Source organism: Geotrypetes seraphini, chromosome 1 (assembly GCF_902459505.1).
Source record: "Geotrypetes seraphini chromosome 1, aGeoSer1.1, whole genome shotgun sequence".
Lineage (NCBI taxonomy): Eukaryota > Metazoa > Chordata > Amphibia > Gymnophiona > Dermophiidae > Geotrypetes > Geotrypetes seraphini.
The window spans coordinates 341,640,844-341,668,776 of NC_047084.1; the positions used below are offsets into that span (position 1 = coordinate 341,640,844).

The 27,933-nt window shown below is 41.4% G+C and overlaps 1 protein-coding gene across 1 annotated transcript in view; it reads left to right on the forward strand.

The window, feature by feature from the left end:
* The first annotated feature begins 411 nt into the window (after positions 1–411).
* Positions 412–27,933, forward strand: part of NPFFR2 (neuropeptide FF receptor 2) — a 108,326-nt gene continuing 80,804 nt past the window's right edge. Inside the window, exon 1 of the mRNA XM_033960331.1 lies at positions 412–1,039. Within this exon, the coding sequence (XP_033816222.1) occupies positions 412–1,039 (628 nt within the window). The remainder of the gene's footprint in view (positions 1,040–27,933) is intronic.

Sequence of the window (27,933 nt, forward strand, 5' to 3'; positions counted from 1 at the left end):
CAGGGGCAGGAGAGGCCCAAGAAGGATGGCCATTTTGGGACTGTGGTGTTGATGTGAACAGCAAAATCGTGCCATCACACATATACAAACATGCATATTTTTATAAAAGGAAAGCCCAGGGGATGATGGGAGAACAGGGGGACCCAGTAAAGGCTGTTTTTGACGTGAAAATCCATGCATGAGCAGTGCAGTCAGGAGAATGGTTGTTCATATATATATCTAAGATGGATGTGCTTTTCTTGATATATTATATGTTGTTATATTTGTATTTTGCACTGTTAAAATGCAGAAAAGAAAGAAGGGGATCACAGGATCCAAGATGGCCGCGGTCGTGGTTCACTGAGCAAATGCCCGCAAACCTTACCTTAGGAAACTTTGTTTTCTGGCGGTTTTCCGCTGTAGATTTTGACTATGCCGAAGAGGAGAGGAAAGGGTGCCTTTTCAACCTCGCGGCGCTCTGGAGTAGCCACCTCCAGCAACATTGAGGAGTTGCTGAGGCGGATGCAGGGCGCCATTGGAACGTCAGTGTCGCCCCTGCTTGAGACACTTCCTGGAAACGGACTGGAGGCGTCTCTTCGGGCTCATGAGATCTCGTTGAGCCCCGACGTAAGAATCCCTCCTCCCAACCCTCGAGCCGCCAGTTCCCCAGGGGTGGAGAGGCAGTTGGAAGTCGGCACGAGCTCCCACCCTGAGGCTGCTGGGAACGGCGAGACAAACATCGATTCAGGCTCGCAGAGATTGCAGCAGAGCCTGAATGCACATGAGGACATTACAACGCTGGGGTCAACCCTGACACAGGAGGAACGGAGAGGAGAGGATCCTTTGGCCGGTGAGCCTAAATCTTTACTATCCAACTTGCAGACTTTTAATATTGTAAAGCCCCAAGAAGTTACATTGGAGGCTTTGTGGGATCTGACTGCCAATTTGGTTAGAACAGTGAATACCAATTACTTTCAAATTGAGGGGAAAATAAAAACTCAGGAGAAAGAAGTTCTTCAGATAAAACAAGACCTGGGAGAATCAAAATTAGATATCCAGAGTATTAAAGATCAACTTAAATCCTCCAAGTTGCTTCAGAACACTTTAATTAAGGATAATATTAATTTAAGAAGGAAGATAGAGACATTTGAAAATTTTTCTAGGAATAATAATCTTAGATTGATTAATTTTCCACGAATTTCAACAGTGACTCCAAGAGAAATGTTAAAGCGGTATTTGTTGGAGATATTGGAAGTATGGGAAGATTTATTGCCTCATTTCACCCAGGTCTATTATTTACCTAATAAAAATCAGGATCTTCAAGAAAAAATTCAGGGACCAATTGATGTATCTGCTTTACTTGAACTATCTGATAAAGAAATTGCAACACCTGCTACATTGATTGTGACCTTGGCTATTACGTTGGATAAAAATTGGCTTTTGAGATTATTCTTCAAAAATAAAGAGATTTTAAGATACAGATGTTCCCAGATTTGGCAAGAGATACACAAAGACATAGAAAGAAGTTTCTATTACTAAAACCTGGAGTTTTGGCTCTTGGGGGAACTTTCTATCTTCGCCATCCCTGCAAATGCATAGTACAATATAATTCTCAGAAATATGTTTTCTTTGAGCCAAACCAGCTGACGGCCCTTCTCTCCTTGTCCCGCCTGGAGAAGGGAAAGAAATGAGGGCTTTAAGATATTAGATGCCTGAACATCAGTTAACCACGCACCAATTACCTTCAATCAATATTTCTTTGTTAGTTCCGTTCATTTTACATCATGGATCATATGGTGGACTTGAGAGATTATACAATATTTGGTTCCTATGTAAATTTATGAGATTCTTTTGCTTCTTTTGTTGTAATCACTTTCTGTACAAGATTCATCTTGATTTGTTAATTTGAAATTTATAAATAAATAATAATAAAAAAAATGCAGAAAATCAATAAAGAATTAAACAAAAATAAAAAAAGAATTTGGATTTTTACAAAATTCCGGTTCAAGTAGGGCTGTGACTTGACTATGTGAGTTTAGAGCAAAAATAAAGGGTTTTAAAATGAATATTTTATGAATATTAGAATAATTGAACTCTGTGCTATATGTTTGCATTCAAGAACTAGCCACTGAATTCCAGTGAAAGAACCTGATATGCAGCACAAGTCTCTTCAGGGACCTGTTATGGGAGAGAGAAGACTATTGGGCTGTGATGAAGGTGTTGTGTATGTGTGTGAGTGCTGTGAGAGAAAGTTTGAGAGAAAAAAAATTAGATAAAGCTTTTGAGGAAAGGCTAAAAGAAAATTTGATTACTGGATTTCTTTAGAGACATCAACTTGTTTCCTGAGAATTTTTGATGGTTTATCCGCAGGGTTTGAGAGTAAGTAAAGCTTGAAGAGCCTTGAAAAGGTTTTGTGAAATTAATTTTGACACCTTTGATATTGAAATAGAAGTTTATTAAAAATAGAAGTTTATTAAAATGATAATATTTTTGTGGAAATATTCCAGGTTTTCATGTAGACAAGAAAGCTGCTTAATGTACGAGGGGGTGCTGAAAAGTTTTCAGCCCAACCAAGAAGAGAATGATGTGGATATGGTTCAATCAATGATCTGAAACAATGTCAAAACACAGAATTTCATTTCTGCAAATTGACACTTAATGAAATAACATTCTTTACAGCTACAGTGGCAAAATAACACTCAGAATTTAGAAAATTGTTTGGTTGGGGTGAGAACTTTTCAGCACCCTCTCGTAAGAAAGGGTGTTTTTGTGAATTGACTTGCTTTTCAATCTGTGACTGAGGTATAACTAAACCATTTTCTGAAAAATATCAAGAATTTTTCAACATCAAAAAGAAGTTAAAAGAAAAAAAGAAGTGTTTAATTCATTTTCCAGTCTTTCTAAATTTTAAGGAAATTTAAAAGTGATTCAGTATACAAGTAAAGAGGGTGAGAAATCACAATACCATTTAAAAATTGGTAATAAAATCTTTTCTAAAATAAGAAACATATTTTCAGAGGATATTTGGGGCCTGATTCTGGAAACAGTATGGGCTGTATGGGCACCTGCTCCGTGTCAATCACCGGCAGGTGCTGCTTCCAGAATCGCGTCTGTTTTCTTCTACAGACACCTTAAATGTAGGCCAGTATTTCACAGGCCTACATTTAAGATGTCTGACTCGCACCTATGAGAAGTTCCTAGGCATGCCTATGGATACCTAAGTCCAGTTCTGGCATAAACCTTGCCTATGTCAGCCTTAGGTATCTTTAGGCATGCCTAGACATCTCTGTATGCACACAAACAATGCCTACATTGTAGGCATCCTTCACCCCATTGATTTTTTTAAAAAAACCATTTGTCCCGATTGGTCTGATAGACGGTGGTAGGATGCTTACTAGAGAATGACATGGGGGAAAAAAATGTATCCCCGTCTCCACCCCAAACCCTTGAGCTCATCCCCATCCCATCCTCGCAAGCTCAGTCCCCGTCCCCATCCCATCCCCGTGAGCTCGGTCCCCGTCCTGTCCCCGCAAACCATCTGATCCCATCCACACAAACCATTTCCCTTCTGTGTTCCTATCTCCCCTCTGTATCTGTATCCTCCCTCCTGTGCCCGGCATTGCCCCTCCCCCCTGTGTCCATATACCATCCCCATGTATCTCCCCTTTATGTGTCTCTGTCCCTATGCCCCCATACACATAATTTCCCCTCTGTTTCTGTTACCTTCCTATGTCCAGATTTTCCCTCTCTTCCTCTTCCACACCAATGTGTATCTCTCCTCTCCAACCCCATCTAATTTCTTTCCCTCTTTCTCCCCCCACTTCCAGCATCTGGCTCACCTGCCTGCCCTCCCCTTTCTCAATATTTGTCTCCCTCTTCATCTACTTGACCCAGCATCTCTTTCCCTTTCACTCCCTCCTTCCTGCTGTGAGGGAACGCGTGGTCCAGAAGCCCCCTCCCGCCTGATCGCCATGTCCTGCCATTTCCCTCCCTCACCCTCACCTTATGTGGCAAATTTAATTGTTCTTCTCCAAGCGGCACACACGCTTTCAACATGTCACGCACGGCTGTTTCAGTTGAATCTTCTCTTTGGACGCAACTTCCCGTTTCTGGTTGCGTCAGAGAAGGATTCAACTGAAGCAGCCATGCCTGCGCGCAACATGTTGAAAGCGTGCATGCCGCTGGGAGAACAACAATTAAATTTGCCACATAAGGTGATGGGGTAGGAGAGAAATTACAGGACGTGGCGATCGAGCAGGAGGGGGCTCCTGGACCACGCGATCCGTGACCGCACGTCGTGTTCCCTTCACTGCAGAGACAAGACCATTCACCGCTCCATGGGGTGGTGATTGGCCTTGTCCCCATCCCTGCGGAGACAACTATTTTCTTGCTCCCCGTTTCGGCGGGGTACCCGTGGCTCCCCGTGGCTAGCCGCGGGTATCAGCCACCGTGTCATTCTCTAATGCCTACCGCCGCCTACAATCGGGATGCCATTTTTAGAATCAGGCACTTTATTTAGAATTCTCAGTGAAAGTGAAAAATTGAGTGAGTTCTCTGACTGAGTGGGTTTGTGAATGTAGCAGCCAAGAAGCTGAAAAACCCTGAAAATTCCTTAGAGCAGCTCAGGGAAATTTAAGTTTAATTACAGTAAGGTGATAAGAGATGATTAAATAAAGATTTATCTGTTTTTTTAAAGTTAGATGATAGAGTATTGAATAAATCTTGATTGAAGTTAGGAATATTTTAGAATAAAGAAATTCATGCACACACAGAAACAGGAAGCCAGTTATCTTTCATTTATTTAATGAATAGGTTCACAAGCTGCTGGAGAAGACCAAGGACACCACATTTTCATGTCAAGAAAGGAGAAGAACTGAAATGAAAGGTTCAGGATTGGACTGATAAGTTGTCACATTGCACAGGCATTTTAATGCTGGACTGAGCCCACTGCACTATAGAAATTCCACTTACACAAAGCTCAAGTAAAGTAAAATAAGAAAAAAGAAAAAAAGAAATGAGGAAAAGAATAACAGATAGCTGAGTATTTCCAGTGACAATAACACACAATTTCCTGTAAAACAAAAAGGTAGAGAAAAGAATCTTTTCCTTTCAAGGGTAAACATGTCAGTTAACAGCCTTAAAGAACAGGGGACATATACAAGAATACTTGTATGATATGATTGATGGTCTCCTGATGTGAAGGAGAAATTAGAAGTTTTGAATTGAATCCAAGTTGATAATTCTCTGTTGAGCTATACAAAATTGAAAGAATATAGTAAAAATTCAGCTGAATTTCCATATTGATAAAGATTTTAAGTACTGTTAAAGGGTTTTAGTTTGTTTTGATGTGCACAATTTTAAAACTGATTTTTTTTAAACCTAATTTTCAAATATTTTAACATTTTTAAATTTTTAATTAGAATAATAAAATAATTAAAATTAATCACAGTACAAGGGGGTGCTGAAAAGTTTTCAGCCCAACCAACCAGCTTACTAAATTCTGAGTGTTATTTTGCCACTGTAGCTGAAAAGAGTGTTATCTTATTTTACTAAGTGCCAATTTGCAGAATCAAAATTCTATGAGAGCCATTTATAGAATTTAGGGCTCCTTTTACAAAGGTGCGCTAACATAGAAACATAGAATATGACGGCAGAAAAGGGCCACGGCACAACAAGTCTGCCCACTCTAATGACCCTCCCCCCTAAGTTCTTCCTTGAAGTGATCCCACATGCTTATCCCATTTTTTTCTTAAAATCTAGCATGTTGCTGGCCTCAATTACCTGCAGTGGAAGATCATTCCAATGATCAATCACCCTTTTGGTGAAGAAATACTTCCTAGTGTCGCTATGAAATCTCCCACCCCTGATTTTCAACGGATGCCCTCTTGTTGCCGTAGGTCCTTTAATGAAAAAGATATCTTCTTCTACCTCAATACGGCCCTTGACATATTTGAATGTCTCAATCATGTCTCCCCTCTCTCTGCATTCCTCGAGTGAGTATAGCTGCAATTTACCCAGCCGTTCCTTATACGGGAGATCTTTGAGTCCTGAGACCATCCTGGTGGCCATTCGCTGAACTGACTCAACTCTCAGCACATCGTTTTGATAATGTGGCCTCCAGAATTGCACACAATATTCCAGATGAGGTCTCACCATGGATCTGTACAATGGCATTGTAACTTCGGGCTTCCGGCTGACGAAACTTCTTCAGATACAACCCATTTGTCTAGCCTTGGATGAAGCTTTCTCCACTTGATTGGCAGTCTTCATATCTTCACTAATGATCACTCCTAAGTCCCGTTCTGCTGCAGTTCTTGCTAAGGTCTCACCATTTAGGGTGCAAGTTCTGCATGGATTTCTGCTGCCAAGGTGCATGACCTTGGCATTAAAACTTAGTTGTCAAGTTGTGGGACCAATGTTCCAGTAAGAGTAGGTCCTGCGCCATACTGTCGGGCACTGTGCTTTTGCCTACTATGTTGCATAGTTTAGCGTCATCGGCGAATAATGTAATTTTACCTTGAAGCCCCTGAGCCAGGACTCTTACAAAGATATTAAATAGGATCGGACCCAAGACCGAGCCCTGTGGCACTCCACTGATCACTTCCAACATTTCAGAGAGAGTACCATTTACCACCACCCTCTGAAGTCTACCTCTGAGCCAGTCTTTAACCCAAGCAGTCAATGTTTCTCCTAATCCCAACAAACTCATCTTGCTCAATAACCTGCGGTGTGGGACACTATCAAAAGCCTTACTGAAGTCCAAGTACACGACTTCCAGGGTCTCCCCCATATCCAGCTTTTTCATTACCCAGTCAAAGAAACTGATTAGATTAGATTGGCAGTTCCTTCCCTTTGTAAATCCATGTTCATAGGGATCTTGTAGATTCTCATCGTTCAGGATCATAACTAATTTGTGTTTGATTAGTGTTTCCATAAGTTTACTCACTATCGATGTTCGACTTACCGGTTTGTAATTTGCAACCTCCGTCCTGCAACCCTTTTTGTGGAGCTGATTGACATTAGCTGTTTTCCAATCCAATGGGACTCTTCCTGTACTTAGGGAAAGATTGAAGAACGCCAGGACATCTCTCAACTCCCTAAGCACTCTGGAATGTAGTTTGTCTGGTCTAATGGCTTTGTTCACTTTGAGCCTTGTTAGTTCATAGTAGACGTTGCTGGACGTAAGCTCAAAATTTCGAAATGGGTCTTCCGAGCTTTCCCTTGTCTGCAACTGTGGACCAGATCTCGGCGCCTTGCAGGTAATGACTGAACAGCAGTATTCATGTAGTAGTTCGGATTTATCGGAGTCCGATTCTACATAGTTGTTGTCTGTGTTTCCCATCTGTGTTTCTTTTTCTGTCACTAATATACCCGGATGCTTCTCAGGCGCTTCACCTCTTCCCTTAGGCTCATCAGCTCCTGCAGGATGTCTCTGTCTAGCTGGTCAACCTCTTCTGTCTGTATGGAGACTGAAGTCTTCTGCTGGGGAATAGCTTCGGTCTGCACAGAGACCTCTGACTACCGTCCTGGGTCATCCTCTGTCTGCACGAAGACCGTGGCCATCCTCTGGATCTCTTCGGTGACTGGAACGCCGGTCTTGATTGTAGTCTTGGTGCTTCTAGTTCTCCCTGCCATTCTCGAGTTTTTTTTTTTCCTCCTGCTTGGGTGTCTGCTAAGGTCTGCCTGTTAGTTAGCTAGAAAGTTAGTTAGAAAGGTCTGCCTGTTAGGCCTGTTAAGTCTGCCTGTTAGTTAGAGAGGTCTGCCTGTAGTTAGTTAGAGAGGTCTGCCTTTTAGGTCTGCCTGCCTGTTAGTTAGAAAGGTCAGCCTGATTGGGTCTGCCTGTTAGGCCTGTTAGGTCTGTCTGTTAGTTAGTTAGAAAGTTAGTTAGTTGTATGTGCCTGGTGGTTGTACTCCGCCTTGTGGCGTTTTTGTGTCCTTACCTTGGTGGTTTTCTGGAGTCCTTGTAATAAAGATTCGGCCTTCCTTGAGGCCCTTCTTGAGGCCCTTTGCAAAGGCGCTCTCGCTAAGGCGAGCACCTTTGCCACTTGCCTTCGCTGCACGCTGAACGGCTGCATGCCGTTGGCTCCTCCCCTTTTATGGGGGAGTTCGGCTGGTGACGTCGGGGGTAGGCGGAGTTATCTCTCGCCTCTTCCCCTCTTTGTGAACTGTCTGCCTCCCTCTCCGCTTACTCCGCTTTCTCTGCTCCTCTCTCCACTCCTCTCCCTGCTTTCTCCGCTTCTCTCTCTACTTTCTCCGCTCCTCTCCCTGCTCTCTCTGCTCCTCTCCCTGATTTCTCCCCTTTCTCCGCTCCTCTCTCTGCTTTCTCCGCTCCTCTCCCTGCTAACTCCCTCTCTACTTCCTCCGCTCTCTGCTCTGCTACGTGCTCCGGATTTTTGCTCTGGACTAGGCTCAGCTCCTCCTGTCTCCCTTCGGCAGGCCTCAGAGCTGTCTCTAAAGTTAGTTAAAGTTACAGAATAGTAGCACTTATGTACATAGTATAGGACTAACCCCTTGTTTTACTAAGGTGCGCTAAGCGTTTTAGCAAGTACTAAATATTAGTGCATGCTAACCATGCGCTAAACGTTAATGTGTGCATGTTAGTCTATGGACGCATTAGCATTTAGCATGCATGCAGATTTATTGCATGCTAAAAATGCTTATTGCACCTTAGTAAAACAGGGGGTTAGTCTTATACTATGTACATAAGTGCTACTATTCTGTAACTTTAACTAACTTTAGGCACCAAATTATAAAATGAGGCTCATATTCTCTAAACAGCGCTTTCACTTAAGCGTCCTATCAGAGCCTAAGTTAAGCCAAAAAAGCCATTTAAAACTGAACTTAAAAGAAATTTCAAGGCACCCATCAGCGCCCCAAAAAATGCTGCCGGAATCGTGCCTCCAGAGGCACCTACCAGTGCTTAACCCCATTGTAGGCATGGCTAATGCCGGAAGTGGCGGTAGGCACCTCTGGAGGCATGATTCACATCAAAGGTAGGCGCTGGAAATGTAGGCCTTGAAAACCCTGGCCTACATTTCCAGCGCCTACCTTTGCCAGAGGCACGATTCCCTAAACGCCGCCGTAGTGTGATTGACACACGATCAACTGCTGCTTTTAAGACATCTGCCGATAATAGGGTTACTAGACATCCGGATTTCCCCAGACATGACCTCCTTTTCGAGGACATGTCTGGGGGTCCAGACGGCTTTCCAAAACCCGGCACTTTGTCCGGGTTTTGAAAAGCTCCAGCTGGCAGCGACGTCAGGACGGCATCTGCGCATGTGCGTATACCACGCAGTGATGTCACATGCATGCATGTGACGTTATTGTGTCACACCAGCACAGATGTCTTCCCGCCAAGCAAACAGGTTGAGAGGGGCTGGGGGGCAGAACGGGCGGAACTGGACGGACCTGGGGACAGGGCCATGGGTCTGGATTTTCATTCCAGAAAATCTGGTAACCCTAGCCGATAACAGCACCGTTTAGAGCAGTGGTTCCCAACCCTCTCCTGGAGGACCACCAGGCCAATCGGGTTTTCAGGCTAGCCCTAATGAATATGCATGAGAGAGATTTGCATATAATGGAAGTGAGAGGCATGCAAATCTGCTCCATGCATATTCATTAGGGCTAGCCTGAAAACCCGATTGGCCTGGTGGTCCTCCAGGACAGGGTTGGGAACCACTGGTTTAGAGAATCCAGGCCTGAGTGACTTATATCAATGCTTTTCAACCATCTGTTGGAGGCACACCTAGTCAGCTGCATTTTCAAGATTATTACAATGAATACGCTTGAGATAAACTTCCATATGCAGTTGAGATTGATAACATGCAAATCTGTCTCATATATATTCATTGTGGTGATCCTGTAAACTTGTCTGGCAAGGTTCTCCTTCTGGAAGGGATTCAGAATTCTGACTTATGCCATTGGCTGCAGAATCTTTACACCACTGAATAATAACAAATGAGTACAGTTTCTACATCTTTTCTTTGAAAATACACGATATCCCTCCTGTTAAGAGCATCATTTGTCATGATGAACTCTGATTTAAGTATTTAGTGGTTGAGATTTATTTCTCTCAGTCCAGATGCTGACAGAACAGATTTGCAAATCTTACAAGGTTATTATATTAACTGACTCTTCTTGCTATTAATATCAGATAGAGCATAGATACAATGCCAGCTAAATTTCTACATTTTCATAGTACACGCTCTCATTTCTTATCACAAATTCTATCAATTTAAGATCTAGCATTTTTGGCTTTCTACTTCAGTGGTTCTCGTAATTTCACCATAAAACTGCTACTATTCAAAGAAGTTACATAAATTAACTGTATTAGTAAATCAAAATAAAAAGATATATGTATGTGTGAGAGAGGCACCTAATTTAACATGCTGGGATATTTTCAAATTATGTTGCAGAGCTGGCATGCATTTCCTTAGCACTACATTATTTTCACCATTTCTTCAACTGGCTAATGAATATCTGACCACGGACAGGACCTGGCACTCTGCCTGAATGCATCATTTCGTCTTGTTGCTATTGTACCAGTGAAGAATAAGTCACAAATAAGATACATAGGGCTCATAAGAACATAAGAAGTGCCATCCCCGGAACAGACCCTAGGTCCATCAAGTCCAGCGATCCGTACACGCGGAGGCCCCGCCAGGTGTACCCTGGCATAGTTTTAGTCCCCATATCACTCTGAGCTTCTCATAAGGAGAAGTGCATCTAGATTACCCTTACCCATGTCACTTTATGCCTCTCTTAAGAAGATGTACATCTAACTTATTCTTAAATCCTAGAACGGTGGATTCCGCAATTACCTCTTCGGGAGCGCATTCCAGGTGTCCACCACTCGTTGCGTGAAGCAGAACTTCCTAATATTTGTCCTGAACTTGTCCCCCCTTAGCTTCAGTCCATGTCCTCTTGTCCGTGTCACATTGGACATTGTAAATAATGTTTTTTCCTGCTCTATTTTGTCGATTCCTTTCAGTATTTTGAAAGTCTCGATCATATCCCCTAGCAGTCTCCTCTTCTCAAGGGAGAACAATCCCAGTCTCTTAAGTCATTCCTCATATTCCAAGTTCTCCATGCCCTTTATTAGCTTTGTTGCTCGTCTCTGCACCCTCTCCACATTTTTATATCCTTCTTAAGGTATGGAGACCAAAGTTGGACGCAGTATTCAAAGGTGCGCTAAGCGTTTTAGCGTTAACCACTCGCTAAATGCTAATGTGTGCATGTTAGTCTATGGACACGTTAGCGTTTAGCACGCGCATAGATTTAGCGCGTGTTAAAAATGCTTAGCGCACCTTAGTAAAACAGGGGGATAGTAACATAGCACTTGTAAATGACAGCAGATAAAGACATGAACGGTCCATCCTGTCTGCCCAGCATATGCACACATTATAAATTTATGGTTAAATCAAATTGTCGTTTTCTCTGGGCCATAGTCCGTAAAAGTCCACCTGATACCATCCTTAGGTTCCAACTACTGGAGTTGCCGTCAAAGCTCACTCTAGCTTATCCAAACCGTCTCACTGTTTGTGGGATACAGACCATAAAAGTCTGCCTAGCAACATCCTCATTTTCTAAATTACTGGTTCCCTTTGAAACCCTCCCCAGCTCATCCTAAACCGAATTTGTACTCTCTTACAACACTAACCCCCTGTTTCACTAAGGTGGCCTAAGCATTTTTAGCGCGCGCTAAACGCTAATGCGTCCATAGACTAACATGCACGCATTAGCGTATGGTTAGTGCACGCTAATATTTAGCATGCACCAAAACGCTTAGCGCACCTTGGTAAAAGGAGCCCTAAAGTTTTCGTACCTAAAGCTGTTAGTACAGTGAATGCTGCTCTTAAACTATGTAATGTCATGCATTCTATGAATGCTGCAAATTCTTCTAAGCTATGTCTGCCAAATATGTCTTTCACTTAATTTTGTCCTTTGGGAGGACGGGCTAAATGAATAAAATAAATAAATATACAGGACACAGTTGTTCAATTTATATACCCTACATTTTCTGATTAGAAATCCTGAGTTCATCCCTTGCTTTTTTGAATTCCATCACTGTTTTCCTCTCCACCACCTCCCTCGGAAGAGCATTCCAAGCATCCACCACCCTTTCCGTGACAAATAATTTCTTCCAAGTTTATCCAAGTTTATTAAATGTCTTGATTTATCGCCTATTCACATTTCTAGGCGATGTACAAATTGTTCAAAAATTAATTAATATATCATTTACAATAAAAACAAAACAAAAAAGAAAAATTAAAACTTAAATGGTATTTAACTGACAAGTACTAAAACATAAGGAAAGTTATTTAAATCGATGGTTATATACAGTTATTATGTTTAAAAATTCAAGGGAAATACATTAGGAGGGGAAAGGTAAACAATAAATTCAGAGAATTAAATTGACAAAGCAGAGAAATTTAGTCATTAACAGACTTAATCATTAAATGCATCTGTAAATAAAAAACTTTTAAGATGAGCTTTAAATTTTCCTAAATTTTTTTCTAGTCTTAAGTAAAGTGGGAGGTTATTCCAGGACTGAGGGGCTGTTATAGAGAAGATTGTGGTACGTCTTGTGTTGATGACTTTCAATGAGGGAATAGCTAAGAGATGTTGATCCTGTGATCTGAGAGATCTAGAGGAAGTATACGGTATTAATACTCTATAAATATTCTTAATATTACTTCTATGTCTACCACCCTGCAACCTCAATTTATGCCCGCTAGTATTACCAATTTCCTTCTCTGGAAAGTATTTAGTTCTATATTAATACCTTTCATGTGTCTAAATATCTTTATCATATCACCCCTGCCCCTTCTCTCCTCTAGAGTAAACATGCTCAGGTCTTCCAGTCTCTTCTCAAATGTCTCTTGAAACAAACCCCCTACCATTTTTGTTGCCTTCCTCTGGACCACTTCAAGTCTTCTTATATCCTTATACAAATCGGTCCTCCAAAACTGAACACAATGCTCCAAGTGGGGCCTCACCAATGACTTGTACAGGGGCATCAACACCTCTTTTCTTCTGCTGCTTAAGTCTCTCTGTATACAGCCTAGCATCCTTCTGGCTTCAGCCACTACCTTGTCACACTAAAGCTTAGCAAACACTAGTGGACATTAATACACTGAAGGCAGTATGTCCTATTTATACCTATGGACCATGTGGCACTCAGTGCAATTTAATGCCTGTTAGAATAATCTAAGCTTTAGAAAAAAGGCCAGAGTGCATGTACCACTCTATAAGAATAAAGATATGCAAAAACTCATATGTATTATATATTTGATAAGAGGTTAAATAGATTGCCAACTTGGACAAAATATAAATCTATTAAATGGAAGGAAAGCACAGCATAGCAGTCCATTTATTAGTAATAATAATTTATTTGTAACCTGCTATTCCATGAGAATTCAAAGCGGTTTACATCAAGAAGATCTGCCAGACACAGATTAAATATAAACAGAAATACATCTATCAAATAACTAGGGTTTGTTATAGAAATTTGTCATATTAATAAGTCTTCACAGATCTTCTAAACACTTGATAGGAGATTGAATTAAAAAATAAACCACTTAAAGTTTTACTCCAAACACCAGCCTGGTAAGCCAAAGTTTTGCCCATAAATCTCTTTGAAATATATTCCTTTAGTGTTAGAAATGAGAATAGAGAAATTCCCTGCCTGGGACAAGAATGTGTAGGTAACACAAAATGATTAGTGAGATAGATAGGAATAAGTCCAACGTATCAGCCAGGTACAAAAACTTAGTTTGTGAGCCCATTAGGAACAGAGAAAGGACAATTTCCTGGAGGAAAAGTCCATAGTCTGTTATTGAGAAAGACATGGGGGGAAGCCATGCTTGCCCTGGGTCGGAAGCATGGAATGTTGCTTCTCTTTGGGTTTTGGCCACGTACTAGGGACCTGGATTGGCCACCATTAGAACTGCTACAGGGCTTGATGGACTATTGATCTGACCTAGTAAGGCTATTCTTATATTCTTATGTTCTACCTGCATATAATGTGTACAGCACTGCATATGTCTAGTAGCACTTTTCATTAAGTGTTTTGAAGCTTATTAAGAAATTTTTGTTTTAATGCAGGGGTAAGGAACTCTGGTCCTCGAGAGCCATATTCCAGTCGGGTTTTCAGGATTTCCCCAATGAATATGCATTGAAAGCAGTGCATGCAAATAGATCTCATGCATATTCATTGGGGAAATCCTGAAAACCCGACTGGAATACGGCTCTCGAGGACCGGAGTTCCCTACCCCTGTTTTAATGTATTTGTTATAAATTATGTATGTTTGTTGGAATCCACCTAGGAATGTTGACAAAGCAGAATATAACATTTTTAAATAAATAAATGATGGAGGGTTAGGTGAGTTACCCAGGGTTACAGGGAGCTGCAGTGGGACTTGAACCCAGTTCCCCAGGATCAAAGCCTGCTGCACTAACCATTAGGCTACTCCTCCTTCTGAAGAGATTTACTATAAATTGTGAGAATTTCTACTGGTAGACACAAGTTTCCAAGTGGTTGAGGGATTATCTTCTCTTTCTTAATTCCTCTAAACTTGAGGTTGTCATCTTTCCCAATCCTCACCTATACCTTCCAGTTCCACCATTTATTGATGGCATTCCATTACCAGTCTGCAACTCTGTTAAGATTCTTGGCATTACGTTTGATTCAGATCTTTCTTTTAAATCTCAGATTAATTCCATTATTCCAGACTTTGGGCTCCTTATACTAAGGTGTGCTAGCATTTTTAGCGCACGCACAAAATTACCACAAGCTACGCTTCTAGAATAATGCCAGCTCAATGCTGGCGTTAAGGTCTAGCACGCACGGCAATTTAGCACGCGATATTCTGCGCGTTAAGGCCCTAACGCACCTTAGTAAAAGGAGCCCTTTGTATCATACTCTTCATTGTATCTGTTCTGTTTGTTCAGTCCTCCTATTCTCTCTCATCTGTACTTTATTGATCTAGAGTCTCTAGAGTCGGGAGTGGTACCAGAAGCCTGGAGGAGGGTGGATGTGATCCCTCTCCACAAAAGTGGAAATAAGGAAGCAGTAGGAAATTTCAGGCTGGTAAGTCTGACTTCTGCGGTAAGCAAATTAATGGAAACACTTTTAAAACATGGAATGGTAAAGTTTCTGGAATCGAGAGGCAACTTGGATCCACTAGAGGTAGGTCTTGTCTGACAAATCTGATCAATTTCTTTGACTGGGTAACCAGAGAATTGGATAGAAGGAGTGTGCTAGATGTGGTGTATTTAGATTTTAGTAAAGCCTTTGACAGTGTCCACTCAGACGTCTAATAAATAAACTGAGTGTCCTTGGAATGGGTCCCAAAGTGACGGGTTGGGTCATGAACTGATTAAGTGGAAGGCAACAGAGGGTAATGATCAGAGGAGATCACTCTGAGGAAAGGGATGTTATCATTGGTGTGCTTCAAGGTTCTGTTCTTGGGCCTGTTCTTTATTACATTTTTTAAGCGATATTGCTGAAAGGCTGTTGGGTAAGATTTGCCTCTTTGTGGATGATACCAAAATCTGCAATAGAGTAGACTTCCCAGATGGGGTGAATGACATGAAGAAAGACCTGGCGAAGCTTGAAGCATGGTCTGAAATTTGTCAGCTAAAATTTAATGCTAAGAAATACAAGGTCATGCATTTGAGCTGCAAAAACCCAAGGGAATGGTACAGTTTAGTGGGTAAAAAACTTATGTGCACAACAGAAGAACAGGACTTGGATGTGATTGTATGTGATGATCTTAAGGTAGCCAAACAGGTTGAAAAGGTGACATCGAAAGCTAGAAGGATGCAAGGTTGCATAGGAGAGGTATGGCCTGTAGGAAAATGGAGACTTTGGTGAGATCAAATTCTGGAGGCTGCACCTTCAAAAAGATATAAACAGGATGGAGCCAATCAAGAGGATGGTTGGTGGTCTTCAGCATAAGGTGTACAGAGACAGACTTAAAGTTCCAATATCTATACTTTGGAAGAAAGGCAGAAGAGGGGAGATAAGTCAGAGATGTTTAAACACTTGCATGGCATAAATGCTTATGAGGCAAGTCTCTCATTTGAAAGGAAACTCTGGAATGAGGGGGACATAAAATGAAAGTGAAAGGGGATACAGTCAGAAGTAACCTGAGGAAATACTTCTTTATGGAAAGGGTGGTAAATGCCTGGAACGGCCTCCCGCTGGAGGTGGTTGAGACAAAAACTGTATCTGAATTCAAGAAGGCTTGGAAAAAGTATATTGGATCTATAAGGGAGAGGAAAGGATAGTAGATGGCATGGATGGGTAGACAAGATAGGCCCTATGGTCTTTATCTGGCTTCAGTTTTCTATATTTAATTTTTTTTTCGGGTCCCACAGATGTTGCTTTCAGGTTTATGGTGTATTCCTGATGTTTTAAGTTCTTCTAAAATTGATATTTGAAACTTACTTTTGGGCTACTTTAATTGCATATTCATCAATATCTCTTACTAGTCAAGACTGAAATTTTTTTTAACTGCTACTGTATACATATGTCAGTCTTGTACCTGGAGAAAGTTATTGCTGCATCTACTTATGCCCACCCTTGGTATGCTACTGATCTGCAGTCCCTTTGGTCAGTTTTTATTCTGCATGATGGTGTTAGTTATCAGCCTGCTAAGTCAGTGTTTATAACTGGTTGATTAAGAATTGTCTCCTGTTGAATATGAAGAAAAGTGAAGCCTTACTGTAGCTAAATCTGATTGCACTTTAGTGATAATATATTGACCAACTGCTCATATCTTATTCCCCTTCAAAATCTTCTTTCAGTCCCCTCAATTCGTCAAATATTCTGCGACACAACTCGGAAAACAATCTTCTCAGTTACAGCTCCCACTCTTTAGAACGCCCTGCCCCACTATCTTAGAAAAGAAGACAATTCATCACACTTTAAATCCAATTGTAAGACATTTTTGTATAAAGATGACTTTGTCAAATAATTCCATCAATCAACCTTTATGCCTAGACACATCTCCCCCCACACTGTGTCTCATCCTTTGTTTTTGATAGGAAACTATAGTAACCAGTTTCTTCTCTCCACCTCTTGTAGCATGTCCCTTTATTTAATTTGGTTTTTATCCTTTATGACATACTTAAGATTCAAATTGGCGGGCTTAAGGTCATCTGGAAGCATTGGATGAAGGCAGGTATATACACTTTGGATGATGTAATATCAGATGGGAAGCTGCTTGATTTTTCACAATTGCAACACACATTTGGTCTTGCTAGATCACAAAATTATAGATGGTTGCAGTTGAAGCAGGCCATTCAGGAGGGGTTCCCTAATTGGAAAAATCTTAAAAATCTTATGCTTTCAGGCAGACTTCCTGGGACACCAGGCTGCTCAGTGGTATAAATTAATATCTGGATTTTTGAATAAGAAACCAAAGACTGGTCTTTGTGACATTTGGAGCATTGAGATAAAGCACCAGATTACTGCATTTCAATGGCCACGAATTTGAACCTGGAGGATGAGATGTACGATGTCTGCATCTATGAGACAATCATGTTTTTTCTTGTTACATAGAGCTTTTTGGACCCCTGTAGGTTACAGAAATTAGATAGTTCAAAGTCTAATAGATGCTGGCATTGTCATCTTGAAGCTGGGACATTGGATCATCTGTTCTACTATTGTCCCTTAATACTTAAATTTTGGAGGTCCATATGGGATCAAGTGAACAATATATTGGAAAATCCAGTGGCATTAATGTATGATACCATTTTATTTGGTACGTTGATGAGAGTTAAAAGCCAAATATCTGTTCAAAATAACAAACTTCTTTTTATAATGACAGGGGTTGCCATACAACTCATTTTAAGGAATTGGAAGAACTGGGATAGGTTAAATTATACTTTTTGGTGGGAATCTCTGTGTTACACTTTTAAAATAGAATGTACGATGGCCATACAACAGGGACATTGTAAGAAGTTTATGGATGTCTGGGAGCCATTGACAAAATTTTGTAAGGAGTGATTGTTGATTTTCCCCTTTGATAATGGGTGGGGAGATACTTTTAATTTGAATGCAATTGTTGGATATGTAGAAAGGGGGGGATGATATGTGTATTTTGTCATAAAATATTTTTTGATAGAATTTAAGTGCTGTTAAAGTGTAAAATGACTGTATAATATGTTGCACTTATTTTTTGGCTTTAAAATGAATAAAGATATATTAAAATAATAATAATAATTTATGTGTATGTACACCGCCTAGATTGCTAGGTAGGTGATATTTCAAAATAAAAATAAACTTGAAACTTTGAGATTCATAGGTTTAGTTTTACTGCATATTTGGACTGATTTATGAATGGTTATCATCTATTCCAAGTCTACGGTTAAAATTTTAGGCATGACATTTCCTTTTATAAAATCACTGGAAGTCACTGTGAATTACTACTAACTGGCACACTATCTCAGAGCATGCATGAAATGCTGACACTTCCAGCTTTACTAATACAATATATTTTCTAAGTGTGTCCTCACTGGCACTGATTGACTAATTGCTGCAGCTGTTTCTCCTTCTGCTGCCACTGTTACCCAGTCAGTGACAAGCAGTGGAAAACCTATTAGAAGACAAGTAAAAATGTCATCAATATCAAATAAATCCAGCCCCTTTAAAAAAAGATAGCACTTATTTTGCAGCTCTGCAATCTAGTCACCTGGCTACAGAACTGGAGTTTGCCAAGATAGATACCGTATTTGCCGGCGTATAAGATGACTTTTCAGTACCTTAAAATCCTCCCCAAAGTCGGGGGTCGTCTTATACGCCGGGTACTGTTTACATCACCCGGTGCCGGTCCGCAGAAAATTCCTGCCGGTCCGCACAGGACCGGCGAGATGGACCCGTTAAATTTTCTGCCCCGATGGTGTTTGCAGAAATCTTCTGTTCCTCCCAGCCTCGGGCGATCAAGACAGGCGGTCATTCCCTCTGTGAGTCTCGCCTATGCGGAAACAGGAAGTTGAAACAAAATAGGCGGGACTCAGAGAGGGAAGGTCCCGACGTTTGCAGCCTGTCTTGATCGCTGCCCCTGCTGAGTCGCCGAAGAGGGCCGCGGGGAAAGTGCAGGCAGAGAGAAGATGGTCAGCGTGCGCGGGGAGGTCAGCGTGTCGATTGGGGCCATCAGCAGCGTTTGTGGTGAGTCTGCCCACGTGCAGGATGCGGCGGGTAGGGGCCTCCGACTTTATTGTCTTGGGCGGCTGGGCCTGCGGTGCAAAGCTGTTTTTGCCGGCTTGGGGGGGGGGGGTCGCGAATCGGAAGAAGGGGTAGTCTTATACGGCGAGTATATAACATACTCTATATTTTAACTGTGAAAGTTGGGGGGTCGTCTTATACGCCGGCAAATACGGTAATTAACCCCCCCCACCCCTTTTTACAAAGCCACGTTAGGCTTTTTTTTTTTTTCCGACCGTGCTGATATTAGCTCTGACGCTCATAGGAATTCTGAGTGTTGGAGCTAATACCACCACGGACGGCGAAAGGAAAAACCTAGCGCAGCTTTATAAAAGGGGAGTGGGTAAATATCTTATAAAAGTCTTCCCACCCTTGCACATATTTCACATGTGGCTGTCTTAAAATACAATTGAAAATGTGTTAAATTGGAGTTTGTTTTACTGATCTACACAACACATTCCACAAATGTGAAAGAGCAATTATTAAAATCATAGAAAGATGGGGCAGTTTTTGGTGGAATAGCAAAAACATAAGAACATAAACTTTGCCATCTTGGATCAGACCAGAGGTCCATCATGTCCTATATACTGTATCCAACAGTGGCCTATATAATTCACAAATACGTAGTAGGATCACAAAAGTTAGGTAGGATAAGGATAAGCAGAAGATTTCCCCAAGTCCAACTCAATGATGATTTATGGACTTCTCCTCCAGAAAGTTTTCTTAATCTTTATTATACCCAGCTTTTCAGCTGTCATTCCCCCAAGCTGAACAGCCCTAACCTCTTTAGCCTTTCTTCACAGGTGTATTGTTCCATTCCCTTTATCATTTAGGTGACACCTACGAGGGGCCAATGAAAAGATCTCAGCCCAACCAACAAAGGCCCAGATTCGCTAAGCCTGTTTTCACAGGTTTACCAATGATGGCTGCTAACCGACCCGATTCACAAAATGGCCCACCGTGTGTTTTTTTTCCCCTCAATCGGCCATTTTCTGATCCGGCCATGCAAATTAGTAAAACCCCATTCAAAATAGCCAAGTAATTGATTCACTTACATTTGCTTGGCTAGTATGCATCGGGTTTTACGATCCTAAAACCCGACTTTCTGTAGACTGTGTTACCGACAGGTCTGCCTGGGTTGTTGTTTTTTTCTTTTTTTTTTAATGGCATAGATATTTTGCATGTATTACACAAGTAAAATATTTGCCAATAAAAAAAAAGAATAAAAAAACCTCTCGACAGCAGCCCCTGCCGTCATCTTGGACATCAATTCTCCACAAGTCTTTTGGTTTGATTCAAGTCATTTATGTATATAAGTGGCCTGTTATAGAATACTCAGTGAGAACAACATCAAGGTTTCTGTATACTAAATGAGCTTGATTGAATTTAGCAAAACTACTGGAAATTGTGAATGGACAGCAGGAGTGTGTGGAAGGTCCTTGAAACAGATTTTGACATGGGGCACCTCATCAGACCATGGCCAATTATTTTGTTCTCTACATTTAAGATACCGGTCAGTGCTTTTGGACAAATGAAATAAATGGACTAATGGAATGTTTGGCAGCAAGAGCGTTTTACAATAAATTTTCTTTGGGCACGAGGACCCTTTTTGAGTTGGACATAAAACACTAAAGAAAGAGAACGCACGAGGGCAGTTTGAAAAGTTCAGTAAAAAAAAAAACAAAACCCACAAATATTTTTTAAAATTTGACAAAACCTATTTTTTCAATGGGATGGAAAAAGTGGACACTTATTGGACTAAGGGCTCTTTTTACTAAGCTGCGTTAGGGCATTAATGCACGGAATAGCATGCGCTATAATGCCGTGTATGCTAGACGCTAACACCAGCATTGAGCTAGCATTAGTTCTAGCCGCATAGCGCGGGGTTAGCATGTGCTAATCTGCTGTGTGCGTTAAAAATGCTAGCGTATAATAGTAAAAGGAGCCCTAAGTATACAGGCTATGATGGAGACTATGTTGAGAAATATAACAGTTTTTTGTTTTTTTTTTTTAATTTGTTTAATTTGCTTTTTTATCCGAACTTTTCAAACCACCCATGTAAAATAGGAGACCAATGATGTGGGAATCAGGTTATAATAATAATAATGATAGTAATTTTATTCTTTTATACCGCCATTACCAAAAGTTCTAGGTGGTTTACACCAAAAGAAACTACAGTCAGCGAATTACATTCATACCATAAGAATAAAATCATACAATAAAAGTTAAAAATATAGTTACAATCTTAAAAATACCCAAATAAGTGATAAATTTGTCAAACAGAGAAGACTTGACTAATTTTAGAAAAGAACAATAGGACGTGACTTGATGAATACATTCACCAAGTCAAGATTGCAGTTTACCTACTTGAAACGTTAAGTTCCTGTCAAAAAAGGTCTTATAACGGACACCATTTGGCTTAGGAAAGGCAAATAAGTGAAAACTTCTTGTACTCCTTGATGGTCTATATAAATCAAAGTGAGGAGAAAGATAAACTGGAGACAATCCTGATATCAACTTAAAGCAGATACAAGAAAATTTGAATAGTACTCTTGCTTCTAACGCTAACCAATGCAATAAACGATAATATGGGCTGACGTGGTCATTCTTCTTCAGACCACAAATCAATCGGACCGCAATGTTTTGAATTATTCTCAATCTTGTCGGTTATAGCTAATAGTCATACAAAAAAAGCCATGAGCAGAAGCCTTGGTGGTGTTTTCCAGGAGTGACTCCTAGCACAAATTTTATATATTTTATCACTACTAGGGGTTCACTCTAGTGATGATTCCCAGGTTCAATCCTCTGCCTTAGCACAGTCTGGGATTACTGTAGCCCTAAAGTGGGTGCTCTTTCTACAGGGCACTCTTCCCCCTAGAAACAGGCCTTCCCCCTCTGCAGCTTAAGTCACCATGCCTCCCAAAAGACTCTATTTCATTTAATGCATACTGCAAACTTCCCTCTTTCACTCAGGAGGATAACTGTAGTTTATGAACTCCCTCCTCTTCACTCAAGATGGTATTTACAATACATAAGGTTTTATTTCCATTCCCCCAATACTGAACAGTACTTGATTGATTGATTGGGATTTATTAACCACTTATATGAAGAGATTCACAAGTTCTAGATCCCTTCCCCAGCATTTATTCCTCTGGGTTTTTAGCAATAATAATTAACCCCCCCCCCCCACACACACACACTTTACCAAGGACAAAACCTTTCTCTAGTTTTTCAGTAACACAAGAATAAACCTCCATCAAGGAAAATACGCCTTTCTTTTCCAGAGGACATTTCCCAGGTACAAACACCATACCTCATGAAGACTACCAAACACCACATGCCTCTGACTTCCTTATAACCTCTGCCTAATGGCAGACTTCTATAGGGCAGCTTACACTTTTCATTTTCCTTTGCCATCTCTGTGCCACCTTCCCAGAGATAGCTTTACTTTAAGCTCTCTTTCCACCAGCAGAGTAGCACTAAATTATTTTCTTCCCTGCCCTCTATCAGTTGAACCATATCATTCCAGCTGTCATTATCCCAAGTCTCTGAGCAACTCTCCAGGGATAGCTTTACATCAAGCCCTTCTCCCGTCATGTAAACTGAGCACATCTTAAAAGAACAGCTTTAGTTCCTAGCCATTGTCCAGAGTAACACGTGACATGGGTATATCCAGTGGGGTGCTGGGGGTGGGTGGGGGTGCTAAATGCTTGTGGCCAACCCCATCAGGGCCTTTCCTCTGCTGTGTCACTTCTGACACAGCAGAGGAAAGGCCCTGGCCAGGCCACAAGCAGCCTGTTTACATTTTCTCTGCTGGCCAGCCACTGCTGCTGTTTGAAAGGGCCTGGGTGTAAAAAAATGCACAGGGAGAGGTGATTACTGGGTCAGGAACAAGATAGCAGGGAGATGCCATTGGGGAGGGGGAAGGAAATGGTCAGAGAGTGAGAGAGGGCAGACCTGCAGAAGGAGGAGGGGAGGGATATGGGAAGGGGACAGATGGTGAATTGCAATGGGAGAGACAGAAGGGGACATGGATTGTGGATCCACAGGGTGAAGGGGAAGTAAGGGAAGGGTAGGGTATGGAAATGGATGCTGGACGTCTAAGTGGGGGAGGAAGAAAGTGACCCAGACCTGAAAGGAGGGTGGGAAGGGAGGAAGAGATGAGAGCGAGAGAGGTGGTGGGGTGGATGTTTCTACACTCAGTAAACTTATATAAAATTAGTGCTCTCTACTTCTGTTATTCAATTTCAGTCTTCAGTCAGTCGATCTAAAACCAACTTTGTGAAATGACTTACAGCAGTTTATTCTAATTACTTGGCTTTTGACATTGTAAATGAAACAATGGATATAAGGAAAAATTTTGGAGGTAAGTTTTTAAATCTTGTGACTTGTCTCTAACGTCATTTTTAGATAGCTTTGAAACATATCAGATTTTGTTTAGGTCTCACTGAAACGAACAAAGTGAGTTTCTATCAGTTGTCTGGACTCAAGTGGTTAATTAATTTTGTTATTTTATAATTCAGTAATGAAGAGATAGAAAATAGAAAAAAGCAGTGGTGAAAGCGAGAGTGAATAAGACATGAAAGCAGGTGCTTCTTCTACTGCTCTAAAGCCTGATACACTAAAGATAATTGGTAATACTGACTGGATCGCTGTTGGCCGATTCTGTGGCCGATTTTGGATGAGCAATCGAAACTCTACCAAGTTTGCTTGCAAATGATTTGCACCCTGCTGTTATGTTGGAATGTCAATCAAAGTGTTTAACAAAAAAGTGCAGTGCTTTTCTGATTTTATAATTTGGAAAATTTTGATAATGAGGTAGAACTCTGGTACATGTTTTGGAGAGAGAAGAAAGCAATGAATGGCAATATGGAAGAATTGGTGAAAGAAGCTATTACCTTTTTCCCCACAAACAAAATATGCTGTTCTCATATCTTTGTCCCAACCATGCACTACGAGTACTATTGAGTGTTCATTTAGTACCTTGCTCAGAGTGAAAACTTGGTTGCGCTCAACAATGACAGAGGATCGCTTGAATAGGCTGTATATGTTTATGTTGAGTGTGCATCGGAAATAGAAAAGGAAGTTCTGGAAAAGTTTAGTGGATATAGAAGAAAAATTGTTTTAGTGTAAGTTGAAGACTTAAGTTTAAAATAAAAACATTTTAATAGCCTATTTTGTCATGTCCTCTAACCTTCAACCTTGAACAAAAGTCTGCTTACTTAGCTTACACCCATATATTCAAGCTCGAGTCCAATCCCAGTGTAGTTCTCTCAGTCTAAGATCGTTTGCACCCCCCTGGCTTCGATCCTGGTTACGCCCATGGCATCCGACTCCTAGGACTAGCTTCACCCCATCTCTCCTTTCAACTGGAGTTTGCTTCACATTACCCTTGGACTCCGCTATGTGTAAACAGAGCCTGCTAATAATATACTGCTTGCCTGGGGCACTCAGATAGAGTTACCATATTTGAAGACAGAGAAACCCAGATGCATGGCCCTGCCCCATTCCGTCCCAGCCCCGCCCCATTCCACCTCCAGCCCCACCCCCAAAAGCTGCATCTCTTTAATTCCGGCCGCTTCTCTAGGGCCTCCAGCAGGCGCAGATGCATGTGACAACATCTGCGCATGTTTGTTGAAGGCTCTCCAAATGCAGCTGCAGTTTGGGGCTTTTCAAAACCCAGACAAACTGCCGGGTTTTGGGAAGTCCATCTGGGAACCTGGACAGTCCTCTAAAAAGGAGACATTTATGGGCTTTCCCGGACGTCGGGTAACCCTACACTCAGAGCCACACTCTCCTTCACAAATGGAGGGTAGCTTACAACTACTTAGCTCCCCTGCTGTGAACTGCTCTGCTACTGCAGCCCCTCTGCTGCCTGGCTGCCTTTCCAGTGTTGTCTTCTAGGCAGTTAAGAAATACTTGGCTCACTTGCAGGAAATCATTCCTGCCAATACACTTCACATTATTCACTTTTGCGTTCCCCAAGCTGTGGCCCTGGCCAGCTTCCTAGGCTTTGTTGTCCTGCCTGTTTCTTCTCTCAGGATCTGTGCCTGTTCCAGTTCTCAGGTCTTACAGAATTTGGCTAGCCTACATGCTCAGGTAACGGCAATTTTCTCCTCTTTTCCTTCTTTACTAAGGAATAGGGGAAACTGCAGTGCTCTTCTGGCCCACCAACTGTTTTCTTCCTTGTCTTTTCAGACTGTAACTGGCCCAGCCTGTCACAATTTTCATGCTGTATTTTGATGATTTATTTCATATCTAATATGTTTGTGGCTTCGTTTGTCATATTTGAGCATTCCTCTGAAAATGAATGCACATCCTTAACATTTTAATCAGTCTCAACCATAGGTTCATTTAAAGCAGGGGTAGGAAACTTGGACCTTGAGGGCTGCAACCCAGTCAAGGTTTCAAGATTTCCCCCAATAAATATGCATGAGATCTGTTTGCATGCACTGCCTCTATTGTATGCAAATAGATCTCGTGTATATTTATTGGGGAAAACCTGAAAATCCAACTGGGTTGTGGCAGTGGCATAGCGAAGGTAGGTGACATCCCCCATGCCCTCCTCTCCACCCCTGCTCCTTCTGCGCCTCCCTCCTCCCCCCCACGCCACACTCGCGCCCTCCCTTCCCATCCCCATACCTCTTTGAATTTTCACCAGCACGAGCAGCTTCTCTGGCCTTCTGCTTGCACTGACATTGACTTTCCCCTCTGATGTCACTTCCTGGCCCCATGATCCGAAAGTGATTTCAGAGGGAGCCAGGCCAGCGCGAACAGCAAGCCAAAGTAGTAATTTGTACTAGCGAAGATTTAAAGAACTACAGGACAGGGAAGGGAGGGCAGAAGTGTGGCGTGGGGAGACAAGAGATATGCCGGCACCCCCAACAAGACCATGCCCGGGGCAGTCCGCCCCCCCCCTTTACTACACCACTGAGTTGTGGCCCTTGAGGACCAAGGTTACCCACCCCTGATTTAAAGTAATCTTTGAGCTCACAACAACCCTTCTCCTCTGTTTCATTAACCTATGCTTGATGACTTTGGAGTGATGGTTTGACCAAGTTAGTATCTTGGATGTGTCAAGGGAAAAATTCCTATATGGCAGATTGACCCCCCAATCAGTGCATCACTGAATGAATTGCATAGAGCAGGGTGCAGCCATTTTGAAGATGACAGTGCTTGGAGGCAAAAGTGAGTAGGTATCACTCCTGCCTAATTTAAGGTAATGAGGCTAAGATACTGGGGGAGCCTGGGTAGAAGGTCTGGGATGAGTACCCAATAGACAACAGGGTCTTTTCTTTTTTGGGTCTTTCAAGTCAGGATAGGTGGGGCTGGAAAGGAGGGAGAGTGACACTAGATACCAGAAATGTTTTTATGGGGATTGGGGAAGGTGGGTCCTGCTAGACATCAGAAATATTTTTTGGAGATAATAATAATAATAACAATTTATATATCGCAAAGCCATAAAGTTCTATGCGGTTTACAATAGTTAAAAAAGAATACAATAAGGTAACAGGAACTAATATGTTATAAACCAATAGCTAATACCAGAGGATACCAGGGATCATTTTCCGGGGTCATGACGGGGCGAGAGGCAAATGCAAAATCCCAAAGCATGCTTGTCTGCAGCTTTTTTTTTTATGTCACCCTTCCTATCAGTGCCTGAGCCAATCACTGTTCAGACATTGACTTGAAAGGTGACATTTGGCAATGAGCCACAGATTATTGTTGCAATTTCCAATGTGGCAGTAAATTTCATGCTCATTGATTATATGAGGCGCCGCTGCAAAGTTCTCAGCCCAACCAAGAAGAAAATGATGTGGAGCCATGAAACATAAAAGTCATTCCACACTTTTCTTGACTCTTTTCGTTTCAATGATATGAAATGAAATGAAAAGTGTCAAGACAAGTGTGGAATAACTTATAAGTTTCATGGCTCCACATCATTCTTTTCTTGGTTGGGCTGAGAACGTTTCAGCGTCCTCTCGTAGCATGCAATGGTATTTTTTTTAGTACTAATTTTGCAGTAGAGTGTGGGCTCTCCACAAGCATTCTGCATGGGCCCCAGAATATGTGTGGCTAATTACACATTAAACGGAAGTAGAGTGCTTCAGCTTTGATATTGTCCTTATCTCTCACAACAGCTGATCCTGCTTTGATTTTGAACAGATTAATGGTTTAGCAATATGGATTTAAATCATTTTTGTATAGATTGAATTCAGCAGAAAGAAGAGCCATTGCAAATATTATGTATCTGACAATTCCAAGTGACATGTCTATAAAGTAAACAAATTTAGTGTGCACAAATCATGTCGTATTGCTACCTTGTCAATTTCGTTATCAGTATTTAGGGACATTGAGAACAGAACTGCTTTTAAATTGCAACTAATGAGTAAAGCTTTCTCGAGAAATCATTAGCTTTCTGATATATCCATCCATAAAAAAAAATTCATGAAAATGATATGTGGTTTAAACAGGGCAAGTCTTCAGTTTGGGTTATGAAAATGTATTGATTTTTTTTATGATAAATATAGTCAGAAGGGAGTTGTTCCACAAATACAAAACACATCAGGGTTATTGTTGCAAAATAATTGTGTGTGTGTGTGGGGGGGGGAGGGGGCATTTTTAATATTTTGCATTAAAATAGAGAATAACAGACTGTCATGCCGATATTAATGTACATATATAAGTCACTTCATAAAGGTGGTTTAAAACCGACTGACTGAAGACTGAAATTGAAA